This window comes from Argentina silus (genome assembly GCF_951799395.1).
Source record: "Argentina silus genome assembly, chromosome: 5".
Taxonomy (NCBI): domain Eukaryota; kingdom Metazoa; phylum Chordata; class Actinopteri; order Argentiniformes; family Argentinidae; genus Argentina; species Argentina silus.
This window is the reverse complement of record NC_139659.1, coordinates 14551203-14573296: the sequence shown is the minus strand read 5'-3', so window position 1 is coordinate 14573296 and position 22094 is coordinate 14551203. Positions and strand designations below refer to the sequence as shown.

General features: G+C 43.6%; 2 protein-coding genes across 4 annotated transcripts; one reads left to right on the top strand and one right to left on the bottom strand.

Annotated features, from left to right (window-relative positions):
• Positions 1–2869: 2869 nt before the first annotated feature.
• cUnh18orf54 (chromosome Un C18orf54 homolog) lies at positions 2870–7382 on the top strand. Of its 3 annotated transcripts, none has more exons than XM_083670922.1 (8): positions 2870–2902; positions 3243–3517; positions 3679–4221; positions 4752–4875; positions 5626–5701; positions 5854–6132; positions 6338–6381; positions 6496–7382. In XM_083670922.1, the coding sequence occupies exons 2-8, from the start codon at positions 3244–3246 to the stop codon at positions 6587–6589; spliced, it is 1434 nt and encodes a 477-aa protein (XP_083527048.1). In that variant the 5' UTR covers positions 2870–2902; position 3243; the 3' UTR covers positions 6590–7382. The 3 variants fall into 3 exon arrangements, with proteins under 3 accessions (XP_083527048.1, XP_083527047.1, XP_083527046.1); XM_083670921.1 differs by having other exon boundaries at positions 3679–4461; positions 5854–6126; XM_083670920.1 differs by having other exon boundaries at positions 3679–4461.
• A 547-nt stretch (positions 7383–7929) lies between these two features.
• wdr91 (WD repeat domain 91) lies at positions 7930–16878 on the bottom strand. Its single transcript, XM_083670088.1, has 16 exons — positions 16824–16878; positions 16302–16436; positions 15920–16099; positions 15431–15637; positions 15135–15218; positions 14773–14879; positions 13583–13754; positions 13106–13261; positions 12485–12687; positions 11869–12019; positions 11468–11562; positions 11031–11196; positions 10565–10673; positions 10112–10224; positions 9480–9677; positions 7930–8983 (listed from the first exon to the last, which is right to left on the bottom strand). Exons 2-16 carry the CDS (start codon positions 16422–16424, stop codon positions 8816–8818), a joined length of 2232 nt encoding a protein of 743 aa, XP_083526214.1. The 5' UTR covers positions 16425–16436; positions 16824–16878; the 3' UTR covers positions 7930–8815.
• Between the last annotated feature and the right edge of the window lie 5216 nt (positions 16879–22094).

Genomic DNA, 22094 nt, shown 5'->3' with positions numbered 1-22094 from the left:
ACTTGCGTTTAGGAGAGATGATGGTTTGAGTCAACCCATAATGGTCATTTCCTTGGCATCATAGAATTGCTATCACAATTTGACCCATTCTTGGCTGAACATATTAAAACGTTTGGCGGAGAAGGAAGAGGCACAGTGTCCTATTTGTCATCGACAATATGTGAGGAACTCACTGAGCTAATGGGTCAGAAAACTCGCCAAACAATAGCAGATGAGATTCGGGATGCTAAATATAATAATAATATAATATATAATATATAATAATTGTTGACTCCGCCCCAGACCTGTCACATGTGGCCCCATTGACGTACATATTCCGGTTTGTTAACAGCAGCGGGAATGTGATGGAGCGATTCCTGGGCTTTGAGCCGATTGGGAGCCACACTGGTAAAAGTTTAGCAGACTATGTGACTTTGATGGTGGAGGGCCTTGGGTTGGACCTCTCAAACTGTAGAGGTCAGTCATATGACAATGCAAGCAACATGTCAAGAAAACACAATGAGCTCCAGGCCCACCTGAAACAAAAAACCCCAGCTGATAGAGTATGTGCCTTGCGCAGCGCATTCACTTAACTTAGTTAAGTGACCTTAGACGGCAGTAGCCCAGAGGCTGACAAGTTTTTTAACATGTTGCAGTCACTGTACACATTTTGCTCTTCATCCACACACAGATGGGGGAAAGTCTTTCGGATGACAGATGTCAGACTGACATTAAAATCGCTGTCCAGTACTCAGTGGAGTGCTCGGGCAGAGTCAACCAAGGCACTGTGGAGAAATTACACCCACATTAGAGAGGCCTTCGGTGGTATGTGCAATGATGATGATGAGAAAAGAGATACTCGAATTGAGGCCGCTGGACTATGTGCTATATTGGACACCTTAGAGATGGTGTTCATGGCACATTTCTGGGACATCATACTTGACCGGTTCCACACTACAAGCATGCACCTACAGAAAAGTGACATTGACATCTCTGTAGCAACACAGCTTTTGTGTTCGTTGAGGGATTTTGTGGCGGGACAGCGAGACCAGTTTGAGGCTTTTGAAAGGGCAGCCTTAAATGTGACAGGTGTCTCTCAGTCATATAAGCACGATCTTCAGCGAAAGAGGAAACGCAAAACATTTGCAGATGAAAGCTCAGAGCCAGGTGTGACACTTGAGGGGAGGGAGAAGTTCAAAATAGAAACATTTTATGTGGTCATTGATAAGCTAGTGGCATGCCTTGAACATCGCTTGGACGCTTACAAGCATTTGACCAGTCTCTTTGGAGTTCTGTTTATGTCAGATCAGGTGTCTAACAGTGATGTCATAGTGGAAAAAGCAAATTCACTCTCCGCTGCATATCCATCAGACCTGGGCATAAACTTTGCCAACAAACTCATCCAATTTAAGTCTTTCATGTCTGACTCTGAGGGTATGAAGTGCCCAACTAAATTGCTTGAGACGTTGCAGGCACTTAATCTGCAGTCAGTGTTCCCCAATGTTTTCGTGGCAGGGGGGGGGCCTCCAAAAGACATGTGCCCAGGGGCCTCACGAGACCATAGTATGGCCTTGACAATGGCTATCTTGCATTTACATCTTGTGCTTGCATTCATGTCTGTTATTCTTAAACATACTCTGTAATTAAAGATATGTAACAATCTCTAATGATGTGGTACTATGTTTCTGTGTTGACTTAAATAATTAATTACATTAAGGGTAGTCCTCACGAGAAGCGCTTCTCCCAAAAATGTGGCCATGAGGCCCTTGTGGCTTCATTAAATTTAGTCCACAGCATGGAATGTGATGCCTGGTATGGCTAGTCTGTGCGCTTCATTTTGCAATTTCTTTAAACTAGCTCTGTCAGAATGCTCAGAGTGCATAAATCATTTGATGATTTTGAAAGCTGGTCCATCTTGGGCTATCTTGGGACACCCTCCTTGCACCTCTGACTAACATCTGATGTGTTGCTCAATCAGAGGGACCAGTGCAAACACTCTTGAGTTAAGAGCTAAACAGGGATTTCATGATTTAAGAAAGCCGGAAACATAATGATGTTTATTGATTTAAACAAAATCTTCGAATCCCATGACAGATCAATAAGGATGGCAAGAAATGAATGTAGATGGAAAGTGGCAGCAGAGAGGCAGGAAAAGTCTTGATCATACTAACACCCACAATAGCCCCCCTCCCTTCCCTCCTCTTCCCTTCCTCCCCCTCTTTGCGGCCCTTCATATGAGGACAACCCAAACGACCGTTGCTTTATTCCATGCAGGCACATCAAAAGGCCTGACAATGGCTGAGTGTAGCCTAGCGCAGAGACAACAGGGAGCCCCAGTGATGCTTATTGTTCAAGCTGAGTTGGTCTAAGGAAGGGAAACGACCCGGCCTATATAGAATAGAGAGACATTAAGAGACAGCATAGATCTTCAGAGCTTTTATTCAGAGAACTTTTTGATAGCATATCCCGTAGCATTCAAATTCACACATGGAGAGAACATGTCCATGGCCCCTTTAGTAGCCTGTGCAATTAGCATTCAAAGATGCATTTGTCAGCAATTCATCTTGGACAATGAGAAACATATATCTTGATTCTTGAACATTGAGTGAGGGAATAGTAATGGTATCTGTATGCCTATCCAAGCCAGACATTTCTGGATAATTTGTCATTCTTCTTTCTTTTCTTGGAAAATAAATCTGACATGACTTGATTGGCGAAAGCTATGCATTAGAAAGCTTTTTGACCAAACCACCTATGTCAGATCAGTGACTGTTTGAAGCAAGGGACGACGGAAGGATGCAGTTACAAAACAACATAAAGTTACCCCGAAAACGCATGAAGTACTTCCACTTGGCCAACACATTTGTTGCGTCGTTGAGCTCGTTGCTGCTCTGGTGTTTTGGAGACAGCCTAACGTCTACCGGTAAGTTTTCCCTACATTTAACAAGTTGCGTTTGTTTGCTATCTTACAGATGGTCAAATACAAAGCCACAATAAAAAAATAAAGTTGGCATTACTTTTGACAGATGGCACTGGCAGGCATTTATATTTTGGCGGGTTGTTTTGATTTAGTCGTTTCTCCGCCCACTCGGTCGAGCCCACAGCTAGCTAGTGAGTTCAGATCAACTTACCCAAAACCCATGACAGTGTAATGTAACGCGCTATCTTTTTTCTATATATTTTAAATATATATACTCGTGTTATTGTGTGTCTATAGTATTGTATCCATTGTGTAACGTTATAGTATGTCATTTTGTTGACAGAATGACTTCACTTCAAAGCGTCTCCTCTCCGGAGTCAACTGTCACCTCGCTGCTGGGGAGCTCTGGACACCTGAGGGGCGCCTTGCACCCTGACCTGTCTCTCACCATCCGATATGGCGACAGGGAGTATGAATCTGCTACGGCGGCTTTGGACGCCTACATCGCAGACTTCGACAGGAGCATGCATGCTTCAGAAACGTCAACAGGGAGAGTGGTACTGCAGGAAAACTTCTCTAGCCCTGCTCTTCCCAGAATGAGCTTCAGAAATAAAGATGGTAAAAAAATAAAAGGGTTAGGAACCCTCCAGTGGTAGACCTCTGTCTTTTGAAGATAGAGTCGCTTTAAGATGTGCAGTATTGAAAAAACGATACTTTTATCTGGTGTTGTCTTTCAGAAGTGTATTCCGTACAAGTGTCTTTGTTTTTGTTGTTTCCAGTTCTACAGGAACAGCTGACAGACAGGGAGCTGGACTTCCTGAATCTTCCAGTAGGCGCTCACCGTCCAGGGAGGGGCCCGGACCGCCTCAGTTTAACCACAGACGATCTGTTGGACCTGCCCTGTGACGGCTCCTTACCTGTGACCCGCACATCCGCCTTCCTCTCCCGATCAGGCAGCTACCCACTGTGCCAGCACTCCCCCTCCGGGTCCCACTCCCGGTCCTCTGCTAAACCAAGGCCCAGCAACAGCCATCACAAACCCTGTCTGCATCACTCCGCTCCTCTGCGGACCAGAGGAGGAGCAGGTAGACCCCAGAGGCAAGAGCATCCCGGTGGCAACCCTAGCCTCTACCAGACCCCAGACCTCAGTGAGAGGGATCTCCCACCACATGACACCTCCGCCCACAGCTACCCTCGCTGGCTGACTAGCCAAAAGTCTGAGATGGATTTTTCTGGAATCACCAGTGTTCCTGACCTGAAGTACCCCGCCTGGCTCCAGGATTGCGGCATTCATGCTAACACCACTGGCACAAAGCCCTCCCGTAAGAGACAACATGGTCGTGACCAAACCTTGCCACCCTCCCCTAGACTGCCCTCCTGGCTAGGGGAGCTGGAGGCTTCTTATGAGGAGCTGCAGATGAATAATGACAGACATCTTGAGGCGGCCTGTGATTCCGACGACCAGCTAGAAGCTAAGACACTGAGGGAGTTGAGACTGCAGCTTGCCGAACGGCTAGTAGTAGACTGTGAAAGGAGCACAGATTTCGACCGTCTCCTCAGAGGTTAGACCATCAAATAGACGCTGTTCAAATTCCGGTCCTGGAGAGCTACGGTGTGTGCAAGCATTCATTCCACTTATTCATTGACTCTGTGACATTTCTTCCCTCAGGGGTGTGTTTGTGCTAGGCTGGAATGACTGGTTGCACACTCTGTAGCTTTCAATGAGTTTTAGACCCCTGATAAAAGCATTCAAACAACGTCAGACCCTAGAATTCATCGCAGACCCACCGGTTCTCTGCAGTGTATTCTGAAAGGAATGTGTGAAACCTGTGTTCTCTGTATTTCTCCTCAGACAACAAGATTGAATCTCTGATCCAGAGTCTGACCAGCCACCACCAGACGGACCTGGGCAGTCCTGGGGGCACAGAGGACATCCTTGATGCTGATCGATCCTGGGACAATCCTCCCATTACATTGTCTGTTATATAGCCCATGGCTCTTCTAGTTAGAGTGGTGATTAAGTGATAGAGTGGTTAGCATGTTGGGAATGAATAGCATGTTGGTAATGAATCTGTTTAGTCTAGTCTAGTAACTTATCTCCTTAGACATGCCAAAAAACACTCAACACAAATACAAATGAGAAGGTTAAGCAACATACATACAGTACCAGTCAAAAGTTTGGACACACCTGCTCATTCAATGGTTTTTCTTTATTTTTATTATTTTCTACATTGTAGATTAATATTGAAGACATCAAAACTATGAAGGAACACATATGGAATTATGTAGTAAACAAAAAAAGTGTTAAACAAACCAGAATATGTTTTATATTTTAGATTCTTCAAAGTAGCCACCTTTTGCTTTGATGACAGCTTTGCACACTCTTGGCAAGGTGTGTCCAAACCTTTGACTGGTACTGTACGTACATGCATACATACATACATACATACATACATACATACATACAAACAATCCATTGTCCAGAATAAACGTATTTCATTATGATATATCAATGTTTGCCTCATCACAGAGATGTCTCAAAACTTTCAAAATCTCTTGAGTTGATGGCCAGTCTCACACGCACCAATAACCACTCTGTTTTCATGGATGTGTCGTCGTGAAATAGTCAATATCTACTCATACTAACTCTTAACACATTTTGCAACAGTGTGTATGCATTCTATACTAACTAAACTCCCTTACTCCCTTGCTCCCTTACACTGCAGCAAATCTCCAGTGCCAGTAGGGGGTGCTGAAGACCTAGGTATCGCCAAAGACATGTCGAGAGACAGGAAAGAAGAGGTCTGTACAAACACTCCTAGATAAGACAAAATACATAGTGCAATCTGCATGAATTTCCTTGGTCTGTGTAAATGCTTCTGATTCAAACACAATGAGAATATCATCCACTTGGGTCCTTATTTCCACCCTGTCTCTCATGTTGTGCTGTCCAGGCTGTAGGCTCCTGCTCCTCGGGCTACAGCAGTAGGAAACACCCTGGTCCCGTGGAGGCCCTGAAGCAGATGCTGTTCAGTCTCCAGGCAGTGGAGCAGGAAGTCAAACTGGACCAAGGCCCGGACTCAACAACACCACTGGGCACACCCATGCTGGATCCCACCAACGTACCTGACAGACCAGTGCTGGATCCCACCAACACACCTGACAGACCAGTGCTGGATCCCACCAACACACCTGACAGACCAGTGCTGGAAGGCTCTAAAACACTGGTAAAGGTGCTGAGATCTCATAGCTTGTTGGGGTGTAGAATAGATTACATTTCATCACTTCAGATCAGTTGAGCGCTGTACTGTAGGGTCATATGGCTGGGCTTGCTCTTTCTCAAGAAAGTTTCTCACTTGCATGCCATATAACAGGAGTTTGCACGTCTTTGACGTTTGCAGTTGTAATTCTAAAAGTCCTAATTGTGTTGATTTTCAGATCCCAGACTTTGACACTGCTCCAGGAGGACAATCATTACAGAGGTACCTTCTTAACTCTTTCCCGAAGGCACTGAGTTTTATGATGAAAAGTTCTCTTTTCAAGATAATACTGTGTGTAGTGAGAGATGGTCAGTAAGCAGTGTGTTGTTTTTGTAGGGCCCTGCATCACCTTGGGCGACTGAAGAGCCTGGTGGACTCAAATGGCCAAAAGGAGAAAAGGAGTCAGGAGGGGAAAGACTCAGAGGATTAGCAGTCTTTCCCCAGGAGGACTTGAATAGTATTATTGTATAGTACTGGTATTTCAGGAAAAAAAGCACAGAATGGGACCAACTGTCCAAAACGTCAAGGTCATGACCTGAAAATTTAAGTCAAATCAAGGATTAAGTCAAATCAAGGGGTGAATGGAGGAAATTCAGTGCCATAAGGATTGTAACACGATAGCAAACACTACAGGATTGTAACAAGGAAAATCCTTGTCCTACCCTCAGGACACTCCTGCAAGTAGTTGTCAATGGGTTGCTTGAAAACATTTATTGCTACAATGAAGTATGGCATTTTGGCAAACATTGTCTTCACCATTCAATACAGTCATTTTACCGTTGGTCCAATGGTAAAATCACAAATGTAAATATCACAGTTGCGCCATATTTTAATTTACGTTTCAAGCTAACCCATTGAAACCACTAGCATCTTGCTAACAGAGTGACAAAGTGACTCCTACTTTCCCAGCATATAATCCCAATATTACAATGTAATGTATTATCTGTGTGTTGTATATTGTTTTGAATTACCTGTTTATGTTTTGAATTACCTGTTTATCCTGTTTATGTTTTATTCCATATTTTAAGTGCACATAAAGTTCTGTGAACTGTTGATATTCAGTGTTCTGAATATCTGTTGATATTCAGTGTTCTGAATATCTGTTGATATTCAGTGTTCTGAGTGCTCTAAAAAAAAGCCTTGCTCCCCAGTGCCTTTTGAACAGGATGCTAACCCAATCATTCACAACTAGAGCCTGGCTTCAATAAACTATGCCTCACAAGGCCGTGCTTCTATCACTTATTTTTGTATATCAGATGACTAACGTTCTTGGATTTACAGTTCAAAGGAAGGTATAATTCAATGACTTGCAACAAATCACTGGGGGGGGGGGGCTTTTGAACTTTATTCCTGAAGACCAATAGGGTTTTATGGAGAGGTTTGCAGTTTTTTGTTTTTGGACAGACTATGTCTGGTAAGTCAGAAAGCAGAGGAGCCTTTTCCAGGAACAATGAGAGGAAGATGACTGAGCAGTATGACGCAAAATCATTACTCATTGTTGCCGCAGGGTCGCTTTTGGCTTCTGAGTCACCACCCTTGTCTCTCATATAGTAGGCCTCTTTTCATATACTGTCAGTTTTCTTGATTTCGGTAATCATTAAATCTGCAGTGCGCTGCAGTATAGATCACATTTGTGTCTACTAGAATAGAACCTCATTCTCTTTGTGGTTTTAGAATTTCTATTCTATGTCAGTGCAATTGCCCCACTGAATTCCATCACCCAGCAATAGAAGAGGCTTACATATTGACAGAAACAACGCTTACAGTAGATACAGGGGTTATCTACAAACGTTTATTGTCATAATCACAGTTTATCATCATAAGATACATGATTGATTAAACAAACAGACACTTGATCGAGTACTGCAGTCAAATGAGTAGAAGGAAAGGCCTTGGATCGCTCTGATCCATCCATAGAATCATGCACGGCATCTCAACTGTCCTCACTTTAGTTTCTCAGAGCAGTGTAGGCACAATTTATACTGCATCAAATGTAACAATAGCTCTACATATCCTCAACTTGGAATGGAATGAGTGAAGTGGACGATACTTATTATTATTATGATCTAGTATGTCTTTTCATGCCCCATTTGATCTGTGATATGTTGTGTGTAATAATCCCTCAGTTGCCCTTTCTAAGAGCAAGGAAGTCGTGCTACCTCCAGTTATTCACAGTGTGTGCACCGACAAGGCCAATTCATGTGGAATTTACAGAATACTTGAGGTATTCCATGCTGTGTTAAATTTGTCAGTCTTCTGTCTATTCATGTGTCTATAAAGGTCCTATGCGTCAGTGTCCTTTAGAAAGACCCCTAATATGTGAGTCTCTATAGATGTTCAAAGTCAATCTGATCAAATTAAAACTGGAATTTAATCTTCTCATAACAATGATTATCTGACTGGCTTCAAAACATGGTATGACATTTCAAAAGACATTTGTGTGTTCCATCCCTCTGTTTGACTTGTTTGTGATGCTCCGAAAGGAACACAGGGGTTTAATAATCACTCCTCTATTCCGTGCATCCCGCCTCCTTGCTTCCTTCTCAAAGCGCATTGGAGGAGAAGATCCCAGGGTTGTGAAGGAAGCTAGGAGAGTGGAGGCTAGGAATAGAGGGAAGACTATTGGGATGCAGCCGGGGCTCAAACATGGCATCCCTCAGGACTTCTGGGCCAGGAGCGTGCTCAGTTTGATCTTGCCGTCCATGGAGGCGGTGAGGCAGGTGCCACAGTCCATGGCCATGCACCAGTCCACGGTGACCACCGGAGCCTTGTGGCCCCCCAGGGGCAGCACGCTCTCCAGACCACTCTCACCACCGTTGTTCAGCTGAGGAAGAGATCGAGAGAGCACACACACAGGCGCACAGACAGACACACACACACACACACACACACACACACACACAGATCAAAGTGTTGTTCTGCGCAGTGCCATTCTGCTCATTCACAGACATCCACCTAAAGTTGGCACTGCATACCGTAGACCGTTTTACCTCAGCTAAATTACCTGTCGGTGAAACCAATTGTTGGATGAGCACTTACTGTACATGATACAAATGACATTCCAAAGCGGTGCCTGTGAGTATGAACATCCAATTACAAGTGTTGGTCATGCAGATTTGTATTAGTGATGGGTGAATGGACACTCAGTGCTACACTGAGGGCGAGACTGTCACTGGACTCAGCTCCAGTTCTCTGGACTGGACTGGACTGCGTGACCTATATTTTAGGTATATATTGTATGATGGGTGTAACTGGGAAATGTCACCTGTCTGTGCTTGTTGCCCTGAGGGCATCAACAAAGTTGCATTGAATTGAATTACCCTGTGGATGATGCCCCCATTGCTGGAGCAGGTGAGAACGTGCTGGCCCTCGGAGTCGAACGCAAAGAGGCGCCCCCGTGGCACCTGGACCTGTCTGTACCCGCTGTACCCAGAGAGGACGAAGGGTCCTGTAGCATCCTGGGGCAGAGAGTGCTCCGACTGTTTCACCCCGCATCGATGGATGTTCCACTGGACGAACTGGGCCACCATGAACACAGACAGCCATGTTAACGTCTTGTTATTACTTTGGTTATTGTCATGTTATTACCAGTAATAACTTGCTATTCAATGTAACTAAGAGGCTGAACTCTACTGATAGGGAGCTGAGGTAATAAGCCATGAAAACACAAAGACAGGGAGAGTAGATTACAGTAATGTCAGCATTTGGGCTCAAAGGCTTTCTCAGGACACGTGTCTCCATTGAACAAAACAGCACTGTACTGTAAACAAACATGTAGGCCGAAATCCTCAGACTCAATGTTCCGCGCAAATCCATCATTGACCTCAATGCGTGACTTACTTGAAAGTCCAAATTACACACATGGATCTCAAGCTAGGATTTTGGCCGTAGCAGACATGAGTAGGGGTGTTTTAGGGGCCTGGTGGGCCTTGAACACACTGTGAAGACTCACCTTGCCGTCCTCTCCGATGCTGAAGACTGTGTTCTCGTCGTAGCTGAACTCAACACTGTACACCTCCCCGTCGTGGGCCCGCCAGCTCATAGCACAGTCATAACGCTGCATGTCTGCAGATGAGGAGAGAAGACAATGTTAATAATATCATAATCATAATAATAATAAAGTAACACTGTGAATGCAGACAACCTGACAAACTAAGTGTCTGTTCCATTACAAATCCATGATACACATTTATATCAACCACACCACGATGCCCAATCCTAAATCAAGCCCCTTCCTTCACTTCAGGAGATGTGACAGGATTGGATAAACCACACCTAGCCTATAAGTGGACAAGGAGTAGCAATCACCATATTAATAATACCTCTCAAAATCTCTCAGATCTCCTCAAGTGCATACGGGCTAGGGGTTGTTTGGCATTTGGGGTAAGGATGAAAAAAAACTTGCCGAACAGTCGGATGACTCCGTCGGCGGCCCCAGTGACCAGCAGGTTGCCGTTGTGGTTGAAGGCTGTGCAGTTGATGGCTACAGGTCCAGGCTCGAGAGAGAACTGGAGCTGAAGAGGGGAGGGAAGTCATCACAGTGGTCAAAGGAGAGAGAAGACAACTTCAGGACCATGACCGCACACAGATAATGATGATGATGATGGTTCTACATCTGATTTGACTGACGGTGTGAAGTTACTTTTACTTTTGCAAAGCAAAAAAAAGCAATACCTGTAAAAAGACCAACATTAGAAGACACTAAATCTAGGAAAACTTTGTGACCACAAGACGTTTGGTGACCCTGTGAGACTCTTATTGGCAGTTTCCACACACAGAAATATCTTATGTACCATTTCAAACTTATCAAAAGACAGAAACAGTCCAAAACATATTCACATTCACAAAACGCATCCCCACATCGGACCTACCTGTTGCTTGACGGTCTTGGTGTCCCAGAGCAGTAGTTGTCCTGACACAGGGATGGGGAGACGTGGCACCGTCTCTGTCACACTGCCCGAGCTCCCCGTACTGCCGTGGGCAGCCGCCGAGCACACAAAGGAGGTCCCACTGGGGCTACAGGCCAGGGACAGGATCCTGGACAAAACAGGAGACACACACAAACAGACAGGGCTGATGAGGGCTCCATACCCGTCCTACAGAATTAGAATGACCAGAACGGACATTCCCATTCATTCTATTTCTATGTCCACACCATCTCAGAGACAAGAAGATAGCTGAACAGACATCCATTTTCGTCAATTTTTACCATGTAAAAAAAAAAAAAAAAAACAGAAACCTCAAAGGCACTTATTCATAGGACCTATGAAGGATCAAATGTAGCAGGGTTTGGCCAATAGCAGCCTACCGTGGGTGGGTCTCGTCTATGGCCATTTCGTACAGGTTCTTCTTGGCATCAGTGTCATACAGTCGCACTGTGCCCACACCACTGCCCAGCAACAGCTGAGGACCAATAATGAAACAAGGTATTACCGATGGGCTTCCTCCTTCTTCATCATCATCATCATCATCAACATCATCATCATCATCATTCACAGACTGCAGAGGACCGAGGACAATGGTGATGGTGGTGATGACAATGACGTCATCAAATCCATTCGGAAATCAATGACATGTCATTCGGCATGCAGAAATGTTCAACAGAGACCGACACATACAACACACAACAAGTCCACATACATCATCATCATCATCATCATCTCTCAATCTACGAGCCACACAGCTCATACAGGACAGCAGGGGACATACCAGTCTGTCTGGCTTGGTGGCCCACTCCAGGGACAGCAGCGGGGACTTGGACATGATGGTGGCCTTGGTCTGCATGACAGGGTTGAAGGACCACACCTTGATGACCCCGTCCACATCCAGACTGGCCACTCTCCTCCCCGAGCAGTCCACCCTGGGACCAGAGAGAGGGAACGTAGGGAGGTTGGAGAGGGTTGCGTTTATAATGTCTGACAGAAAGATGTTTGTACGTTTGTAAACTGCTCTAGACAGAGGGTCTCCTGTTGAGATAGACATGAAACGGTCCTGGAGAGCGAGATACTGGGTGTGCAGACTTTTGCACGACTGGTAATAAACAAAGGATCATTACGAGATGAGAGTAGTAAGATGAGACGCCCATATGAGCCTATGACAAGTCTTCTAATGCATTACGGCTGTGTCATAATGCATCATACCTGTACCATTTAGCAGACGCCTTTATCCAAAGCGACTTACAATAAATATTTTTGTTTGTTTATTAACAGGAGAGAAACTTGTACAGGGGGGTAGTGGGGGTGAAGAGGTCTTTAGGAGGGACTGTTAAGATGGGTCTTCAATCTACGGCGGAGTGTAGGCGAGTGTTAGGGAGAGTTGCCCTCACCTGCAGTGCATGATGGACGAGTGGTGCTCCCCGTACTCCTCCTGACTCAGCTTGATGAAAGGCTGCTCCACTGCCAGCCCGCCCCCCTCCCTGCCCCCCTCCCCACCCACCCGTGTCTGGCCAGGCGGAGATTCTGTGGTGGGCTCGCTAGAACCTTCTGGGTGTGGCTCTGGCTCCCAATTGTCCCCTTTTTTCTCAGGATACTGCAAAAAATATATAATTATATATATATATAATAATCTGGGATTCAATCAATTGCAGATAGTGGATTTCTGCATGTGTTTTTCAGAAGTCTGTTCATTTGCAAAGCGGCATGTCATGGATGGAGGGAGTTTGTTTACAAATGACAACACAGTTTGGAAATCCGCTATCTGAGATTGATTGAATCCCAGTCCATACTGCCATGCATTGATTTGTGTAGTTGATGGCCTTCACATGTACAGCATCAGACCAATAGGAGGTTGTCATGGCGTGAAGCAGGCAAAAGTATGTTAAGCTATAGAGCTCCTTTCAGAAAAAAGGGCCTATTAATCAAAAAACACACAACATAAATTCGCCGACAGGAGCAGAATATTCTTACTCTAGAAGGGTTAGGGTTAGGGTTAGGGTTAGAGGTCAAACCTGAGGTGGAGGCTTAGAGAACAGCTCCTTCCTCTCCTTCTCATGGTCCTGTTGCCTCCTTTGTCTGGGGTGAGGACCTTGCTGCTCACTGGGCCCTCCAGCACCGGACACACTCTTAGACTCCTTGAAAGCTGGTGGTTCTTTAGACTTTACAGACTAAATGAACACGTAAAAAATCTGTTAAAAATCTATTTTGCTCAACACAAGATTGATTTTGTAAAATGTGATTTATAGGCAATTATAGGTTCTAATAAACTTTTCTTCGTTTTTTTAGCTTATTGTTAAAACATTTGTGAAAACAATTCTGAAAAGGTCTAGAAAAGTAAGTTTACATCGCTGAAAGGAAGATATTTTCAATAGCTACTTTGTGAAGCCTCTTCAATCCTCTCCCTGAGGGTAATCAATTTATGCATCTCAGGGGATGTCCCCAGAAAAGAATAACAACTTCCTCATTTCTGGACGAACATATGGTCTCACTTGATTGGCTACCGTATCCTTCCTCCCCAGGGAGGCCTGTGTTGGCGAGGACCCAGCTCCATGGGGCGTCTTTCCAGGTGCCCGTTTCCCCTGGGGCAGGATGAATGTGGAGAAGAAGTTCCGCGATGGGGTGGTGGTCTGGTTGATGGAGCGCTGGCTGGATACCAGGTCCCTATGAGGAGATAGGAGAGGAGAGATACCTCAGCTGTTTATCAAAGGCTTAGGCCACAGTGTCTCCTTCTCAGAGCCCTAGCCCTCTGCCCTTCTGCTCCATTTGCAGGCTCATCTCACCATAATTCAATTTGCCCTCAGAAACAATGTGACGTTGTTTGCTTGTCGAGCAAACATGGTCTGTCTGAGTGAGATGATGTATGTGTAGTAGAGGAGAAAATGAGATTCCTTATCTGAGAACTTGTTTAATTTTCAATATGTTCCTTACAAAGGTTTATTACAAAGCCGGGTGGGAAGTTGATGAATGTCCCCTACCTTTTGCAGGCAACTTGATCAAATTGTGTGGATTGGATTACTTGAGCAAACAAGATATACAATTACAAGACTATATTCTCAAGACTAGCTTGACATGTCCACAACCTTTGTGGTCACTTTGTAACATAGTGTTCGATATTTTATCCTCAATGTCAAAACAAGTGTAAACTAGAGGTTTAGAGACTTGAGACTTTGGCTGTCCTTTTAGGAGGACCCGTTGAAGAACCCGTTTTGGTGTCATGTAGAGGACCCTTTGAAGAACCCGTTTTGGAACCACAAAGGGTTCTACATGAAACCAAAAAGGGTTCTTCAAAGGGTTCTCCTACAGGGAGAGCCAAATATCCCCTTTGTTTTCTCTCAGAGTGAAGGCTAGACACAGCTGTACATCCCTGTGACCAACTGAGACAGCACAACGTAACCAACGGATCACGGCGAAAAACACAACAATTCAGGTGAATTGTTTATTCATCTTCCATCGTCTTTTTTTTTTTTTTTTTTTTCAATCCATGTAAAACACACACGTTAAAACAATATAAATATAATATTAACAACAATAAGTTAGTTATATAATCCATCTACAGTATTTTATGGCATAGAGAAAATACAAAACCAAGTGCTATCTCGCCCAATAATTATCTTAAAAGCTTTCTCTCCCACCCCCGCTCCCCTAAATGAGGGTCAATCCTCTCAAAGTCAGTCCTCACAGCTCGGTGTCTCCAAGTCGGTCCATGTTTTGCACATAGGCGGGGAGTTTGTGATGCACCATTTCTTCCTCCTTCTTCAGGCGAGACTCTCCCTGCAGGGCGAATAGCTGGAGGCGAAGAAGGGACGACAGAAAGACTCTCAATACTTTTTGATCAGAACACATTTTGATGCAAAGACTCATGAGGGGTAGTAGCGTTAAATACCACATGACTTATGCGTATACCTATCCAACCCTCTCATATCCACGTGAGTGCATATAGGAGGTACAATAGATTCAAACAATTATGGTTTTATTAGCAACATTTGGATAAAAGTGTCTGCTACATGGCAGTTATTGTTCTTCATGGTTGGATGGCCTTACCTTTTGTCTCAGCTGCTCGTTTTCCTCCTGCAGACCGGTGGTCCTCAGAACTTCAGAGTCAAAGTTCAGCAGCACAGGCTGGGGTGGCACTGTCAAGGAAATGCTCAACAACATTCTAGAACACAACAGTAGTTTCTAAAACACACTGTTTTCTGCTGCTAGATCCAAAACAATGCTGATACAGCCAGAGGCATAGTTAGGTTTATACACGGGAAATGCATTTGTGTGTGTGTGTGTGTGTGTGTGTGTGTGTGTGTGTGTGTGTGTGTGTCCTTGGCCCTAAACAGAAGGATATGCATGCACTGGAAGAGCACACTCAGGAAGTTGTGCAGCGAGACCAGGAAGGTGTCCGCCCACTGACGAGAGAAGTACGGCGAGAACGCAGGGTTCTGCTCAGGGATGGGGATAAACGGGAGGATGAACCAATCACGCCACTCGGCCTGGCTTTGCAGCTCCAGCGCATTCTTTTGGAAAAACTCTTGGGTCTTCTCCAGGTTTTTTGACTGTTGAAAAAGAGGGACAAACATAGGCCACGTATTACACATCAGTCAATATTCATCCCTGGGCTGGATAGACACACACACCAGGGGAGGCTGGTGGAGGTAGAAATCGGAGGACAGGCTCATTGTAATGCATGGAATGGAATCAAACCATTCCTCATTCCATTCCATGCATTACAATGAGCCCCTCCTCCGATTTTTACACACACACACACACACACACACACACACACACACAATGTGGCTGACAAACAAGGTCAGTAGTTACAATAGAGGTCTATGCACCTGAACGGTGTAGACAACATAGTATCGGAAGAGACTCGTTCTCAATTTGTTGACGGTGGGTCTGTAGATGTCCTCTAGTTTGCAGAATACCCGGTGGTCAAGGTAGCTCCAGTAATCTTTCAGCCCAGTCAGGTCAAAGTTCTGGATGAACAACTGGAGCTGGTCAATTATCTTATCCACCTAGAAGTAGGAGAAGACAGTCAAGCAGCTGAATGATACATTGGTAATTATGAGATATATACAGTTTGACCTGGGATGACAATGCAATAATTCACACATCACCACATACATGTGAAACATCTATCTGTCTTCACTGGTAAGAATTACTGGATAAGTAGGCTATGATGCTGTGCCTTTGTCCACTATGGCTACTATTGCATACCCGAAATCTTTTCTCCTTGTCGGTTTTGATTTCAACGTCTAGGTGCTTCAAGGTGCTGGTGAACCCGCGGTAAATGAGGTATTCTCTGACATGTTCATCCGTTCTCTCCACGGCAGACCCCATGGTGCTTTCCCCCTGTGGAAGCAAAAAGATCATTCAGATAGCTGCTTTTCGTGAATCCCCTATTCGTCTGACAGTAGCTTTGTTAGTCAGCAATGTAGTTGCTTGCAATTTATCTAAGATGCTTGCTCAAGGAGTTAACATCAACAGAGTGCAAACTGAGAATATATTAATATGCAATGCTATTTCATAAAAACCAGAGGAGCGTGCACTGTTCTGGTCTGTGAATGGTGCGACGGGAAATATTGCTTCCATAAATGAGACTTATACTGGAGGTGCAGTTAAAAATGTTTTCACTTCAAAAATAACGTGAGGTACAGTGTCGGTTTCTGTTTCGTAAGCAAACTTGCAAGGAACACTTCGAAAAAAGTCCATTACCTACAATATTGGAGTAAAACTTACCAAGTGAAAGCGCTGGCAAAAAGCTCGATTTCCTGTTTTCTTTTTCTTCAACGGATCATGTGATTGACTTGGTGTGACGTCATGTTTTGCCACCGCGCAGCAGCGCCGCTAGAGGGCGCCGCCACGCAGAGTTACCAAGTACTCCTTTCTTTATTTGTTTACCAGGATCCTCGTCACATGAGCTGCTGCACATGCAGCCGCTACTCTTCCCGGGGTCCGCATTATAACAAAACACACGACATAGTACAGAACAGCTATAGACAGTTATATACAAGGACACGATAAGATAATATAAGAATAAATTACAAATTACAACAAATAAATGCACAATACTGAATTATGAAAACCACTACATATTCCTGTGCATTATCCTATACAGTATGCAGTCATCCTCCGCATACTCAATAAATAAGGCTTTTAAATAAGGCTTTGTGGAATTTTGTGTGCAATCTGGCAGGATTGTCTCTTTATAATGTGCAATAGATTCTTCTCCTTCTTCTTGGGGAAACATATCTTCAAGAGAAAAATGCGCTTATTAAATGCACTAATCAAATGTAAATGACGTGTGGCCCAAACAAACGTATGAATTCTCGCCAATGGAATCATCCGTTCCCATTACAGAATGGCACGCAAAACAAAGATCAGGTGGTGGGCTTTATCTAGCCTAGGGCTTTCACTTGTGAGGAGCACATGGGTTCTGATCCTCCGACTCTGTCAGTGCAATGTGTTCACCCAAGCGTGATCCATCCCTACAGACCCCGAGGCCCCCTGTTCGTCTCTGAGCTGCAGACGAGCGTAACGTCTCCCTGTGACTTCATTAATGTTTCACTGCTGATATAAATGCATGAGAAAGTCCCGCCTTCTCGGCCTAGATAAAGGCAATTGCTCTGGTAAGAGCTTTTCTTAAAGAGTTTAAATGGGAATAAGGATGGGAGTATTTGACAGTCGAATAAGTCATGTTTGCTCTAGCGTTTACTGTAACTGTGCCATTCTTTATAATGTAATCTCTTACTGCAGTTGTGCCTATGCATCATGACGGAAAACTAATTCTAGACATTTTAGTTTAGTTTAGTTATAGCCTCTAATTGGTCATAAAAACAGACAGACGTTGTGATTCTGCATCTGTGTGTGTTTGATTTGACGTGCAGTGACATATTGAAGGGAAGGACAGCTTTGACAAAAAGGAGAGATTTAATTGAACACAATCCAGATGGGAGCTGTCACAGAGCAGTACAGTATACCAAAAGCAGTACAGTGGACACACACACACACACACACACACACACACACGCACACACACACACACACACACACACACACACACACACACACACACACTAATTAAAAGGTATCTTACAGTCAGTACAGTATAATGTATAATGTATGGCTCCCAAAGGTCATGTGTGTGACTGGGCATTCATAACATACATATTCATGCTGTGTCCGATGAGCAGCAGAGCCTCTTCCATGGAGGCTGCAGAAATAACAGGGCACACTGTAATGAACATGGTAATTTCAAGATCCAACATCTACTATCTTTTTCTATAGTTTGTTCTCTGAAAGGAATACATGCAAAGCCTGCTGATTCCCTAATAGGGAGATAACTTGGGAGATGTGGTTGAATATTTGGACGAAGTGTTGTCAAAGACACCCTACACATCGCAACATGGAAGTATATTTACATTTAAACGTATTCTTCATCAAACATTCAAAGTTGTATATTAATGCAGGTCATTGCGAGGCAAAGACACCAAAGTTTAGGAATGTATATGCCGGTTAATTCCATGATCTTTACATGAAAGATTAATATTAATTAATATATATTTGCTTGTGATCTGTACATCTGCTGCACGCAGCACAGCTAAAGTGTCCATCTGGTGAAGAAGCATAAAAGATGGGCACAGATGTTGGCCTAACAGTCTCTGCTTTCCCTCAAATGCAATATTTGTTTGTTCCATTTGACATTTCCGTGAAACTGTTCAAGCACTAAAGGTTGTCGGCATCTGTTCCCATGACGTCTGCTCAGATTAGTGCTCTGATACGCTGAAGTGAAGTGCAGAACCTAAAACCCTCTCCCTGTTGGTGTAGAACCTAAAACCCTCTCCCTGTTGGTGTAGAACCTAAAACCCTCTCCCTGTTGGTGTAGATACTCACAGAGTGATGTTTCACAGCTCTCTACTGGGATAGTGAAACTGGATGTATCCCTGCAAGAGCTGTTTCCAATGGGGTTTCCAATGTGTTTTCCAGTGGGGGTGCAATGGTCTTTTAACTATGATGCAGGTTATTGATGGTGATGACTGCTAACTATTTTGATAATGAAACCCCAAACACATGAAAAAGTTTATTGAAACAAAAACAACATCAACAGCGAGTGTTGAAAGTGGCCAACGGTAAGTTATTTGCAGTGAGGGTCAATGGGGAAACTTGACCTCCGTACCCCAATAGAGGGGCGTGGCTTCAGTTTTCCGGGATTTTAACACTTCTGGCGTGAGAACCTATACCGCATAATTACTATTATTAGGGAGGATCTTGTTATTTGGAACTCCTAACAGAATTTCCCTGCGATGACCAGAGGTGGCAGATTTCTGACAAACGTACGTCCCACTCCTTTAAGACACGTAACAACAATACCTGGAGAGAGTATTTCACCTTGTCAGCACTCCACCTACTGCATAACCAGATCTGAATGAGGAACCCCCCTAGTGTACAAACTCACTGTGCACTTTAGAGCTTCCAGCCAAGATCGGCAGGTGCGCACCAGTGGAGGCTGGTGGGGGTAGAAATCGGAGGACGGGCTCTTTGATACCATTCCTCATTCCATTCCATGCATCACAATGAGCCACTAATGTTTCTACTTCCACCAGCCTCTCCTGGGTGTGCACCTGCGTCTTCTAAGGCGAGAGGGAGTGAGAACCATCAGACGTGATTTGACACAGTGCCAATTGTTGCTTCAATTGCATTGAGATTAGGCTCAGATCAATTGCAGACAAGCATCTGTTTTCATCTCTGGAGAACGTCTAGACTCATCTACAAGGCAGAGCAATGCACTAAAGCTACCGGATCCCTCCTTTAAACAAATGCTAACTTTCAAGGCCTTATGGAGCCTTCATGAACCCTTTATAAGGCCTCCATAGATGTCTCATAAAACATTCATAGGAAAACATCATGTCACATGAAGGGTGCAAAAAGGGTTAAAAAGGGCTATGCCATGTTTAGCAAAACACAATAAGTTATTAAGAAGCCTTACATACATAGTTGGAATTTGTTTTAAGTGGGACCAAAATACATTGAAATGAACGCTGCATGGTTTCATAAACTTTATTAACTTGATAAAAAAGAAAGGAGTACATCAAATGAGATACAAACAAACCATTGTATACAAGCAATAACCACAGCAGATAATACTCTATCCCAAAATGCAACACCTCCAAAACAAGTACAAAACAACAGAGGGTCTAAATTAAATGAGACAAACCAAATAATCACATTAGCCACAAAATGTCATTCAATCTGGTTAAGGAGATCAAGCTAAAGGACATTAGCACATTTCCACATTGGTTTTGTCTCCAGTTGTCTGGGTTCGGGAGCAGTCTGGCCATCTGCAGGGAGTTAAAGGGACAGTTCACCTCAAAATCTAAATTTGCCCAAAGTTTTCAGATCTCAAAAGTAGTCCAACAGGGGTCAAGAGTCCATGTCCAACACCATCTTTTGAGTAGATCCATCTTTATGCCTTAATCCCAGATGAATGGAAAATATAAGTACCATCTTGTGTTCTGATTTTACTCAGAGCTGGCCTACACAATAGATTATGTGGATTGACAAAAGAACAAATACTGTTGGTTTTAAAAACATCTGAAAAACATTGATTTTGGAGCGAATTGTCCCTTTAATGGCAGACTGGACTTTTTCGGGACACACTGTACTATCAGACCCACAGGCACCAGAACACTGACTATCTCAAAGCTCATTCCTAGGTTGATCATGCTGATGATGCACCGAAATATGCAACAACCCGACACACTGGCATTAGTGCACACACTAAAGAAACTGCAGGCATTGGAATACTTGACTCTTTTTTTTTCTGAATACATACAGGTACACATATATTTCCAAAAATAAAAGCTCTTGGAGGTACTTCAATTAATTCAACCTGCTATTACTGTATGGGTACATATACTTGACTTTATCTTTTTGCTTTTGCTAAATATTCTTTAATGCATTAACATATCTAATAGCTCACAACCTTTACAAAGGATTAGACAGAATATTATTGGTCAAAAGAGCATTACAGGCACAAAGAGACTCCTCCAGACAATGTAAACTTTCAAGATGGGCATCAACTCATACTGCACTTCAGACAGATATTTGACTGTTCCTTTTTCTAGAACAGCGTGATTAATTTGCCCCAATATAGCAAGAATAACACTACTATACAACTAAGTGAACTGTTGTGAGGGTTGAGTATTAATAAGACTAAATAGTACCGGAGGCGAGCTTCTTCTTAATTTATTTTTATAGGAGGGATTGAGTAAAGGAAAGAAAAATAAGCTCAGAGAAAATCTCATAATTTGGCCCCAAAGATTGTCACATGTAAAGGCATTTCTTAAAAACATATTTTCTAAAGGGACTTGTCATCCTCAGTAAAGCTCCCCATCTGTTCAATAGTGGATACCCCATAGAAGGTAAGGAGACGTTCAACAGAACGCTGTAGTCCATGCTGGGTGTGGTCATGACATGTACAGGACATGTGGTAACACTTTACATTAAAGGCACTGTCAGTGATTTCTGCATGCAGGGCTATCCACAAAACATAAACAATGGCGCAAATGCATTTTAACATGCAAATAGCACTTCACTTCTCTGTCTGTTGTGCTCAAGGAATGAGAAGTATAATGTTTTAAAAACATGATTTGAATTGAAGCTCTACACAATTTGTTCGCAAAGTCTCCTACGACAGAAACGGTAATGGTAATGGCGTAATAGGTCCTTATTGCTTTGGTTATGATGAGGTATGGCAGTTATTTTACTGTCATAAAGGTATTTAGGATATTTAGTAATGTTCATCATAATCAAGGAGTATATTTCTTTATTGGGAAACTACAAAAAAAACAACTGACAGTGCCTTTAATTTTCCTGATACCAATATAGTAACAATGTAACACTCTACATTGTGGTATGATGTTATATAGTCATTTCCTGATATCTCTTCTATGTACTGAGCCTGGAGACGAGGCTGAGGGGAAACGTTGTGGCACCCATAGCTGTTTGGCT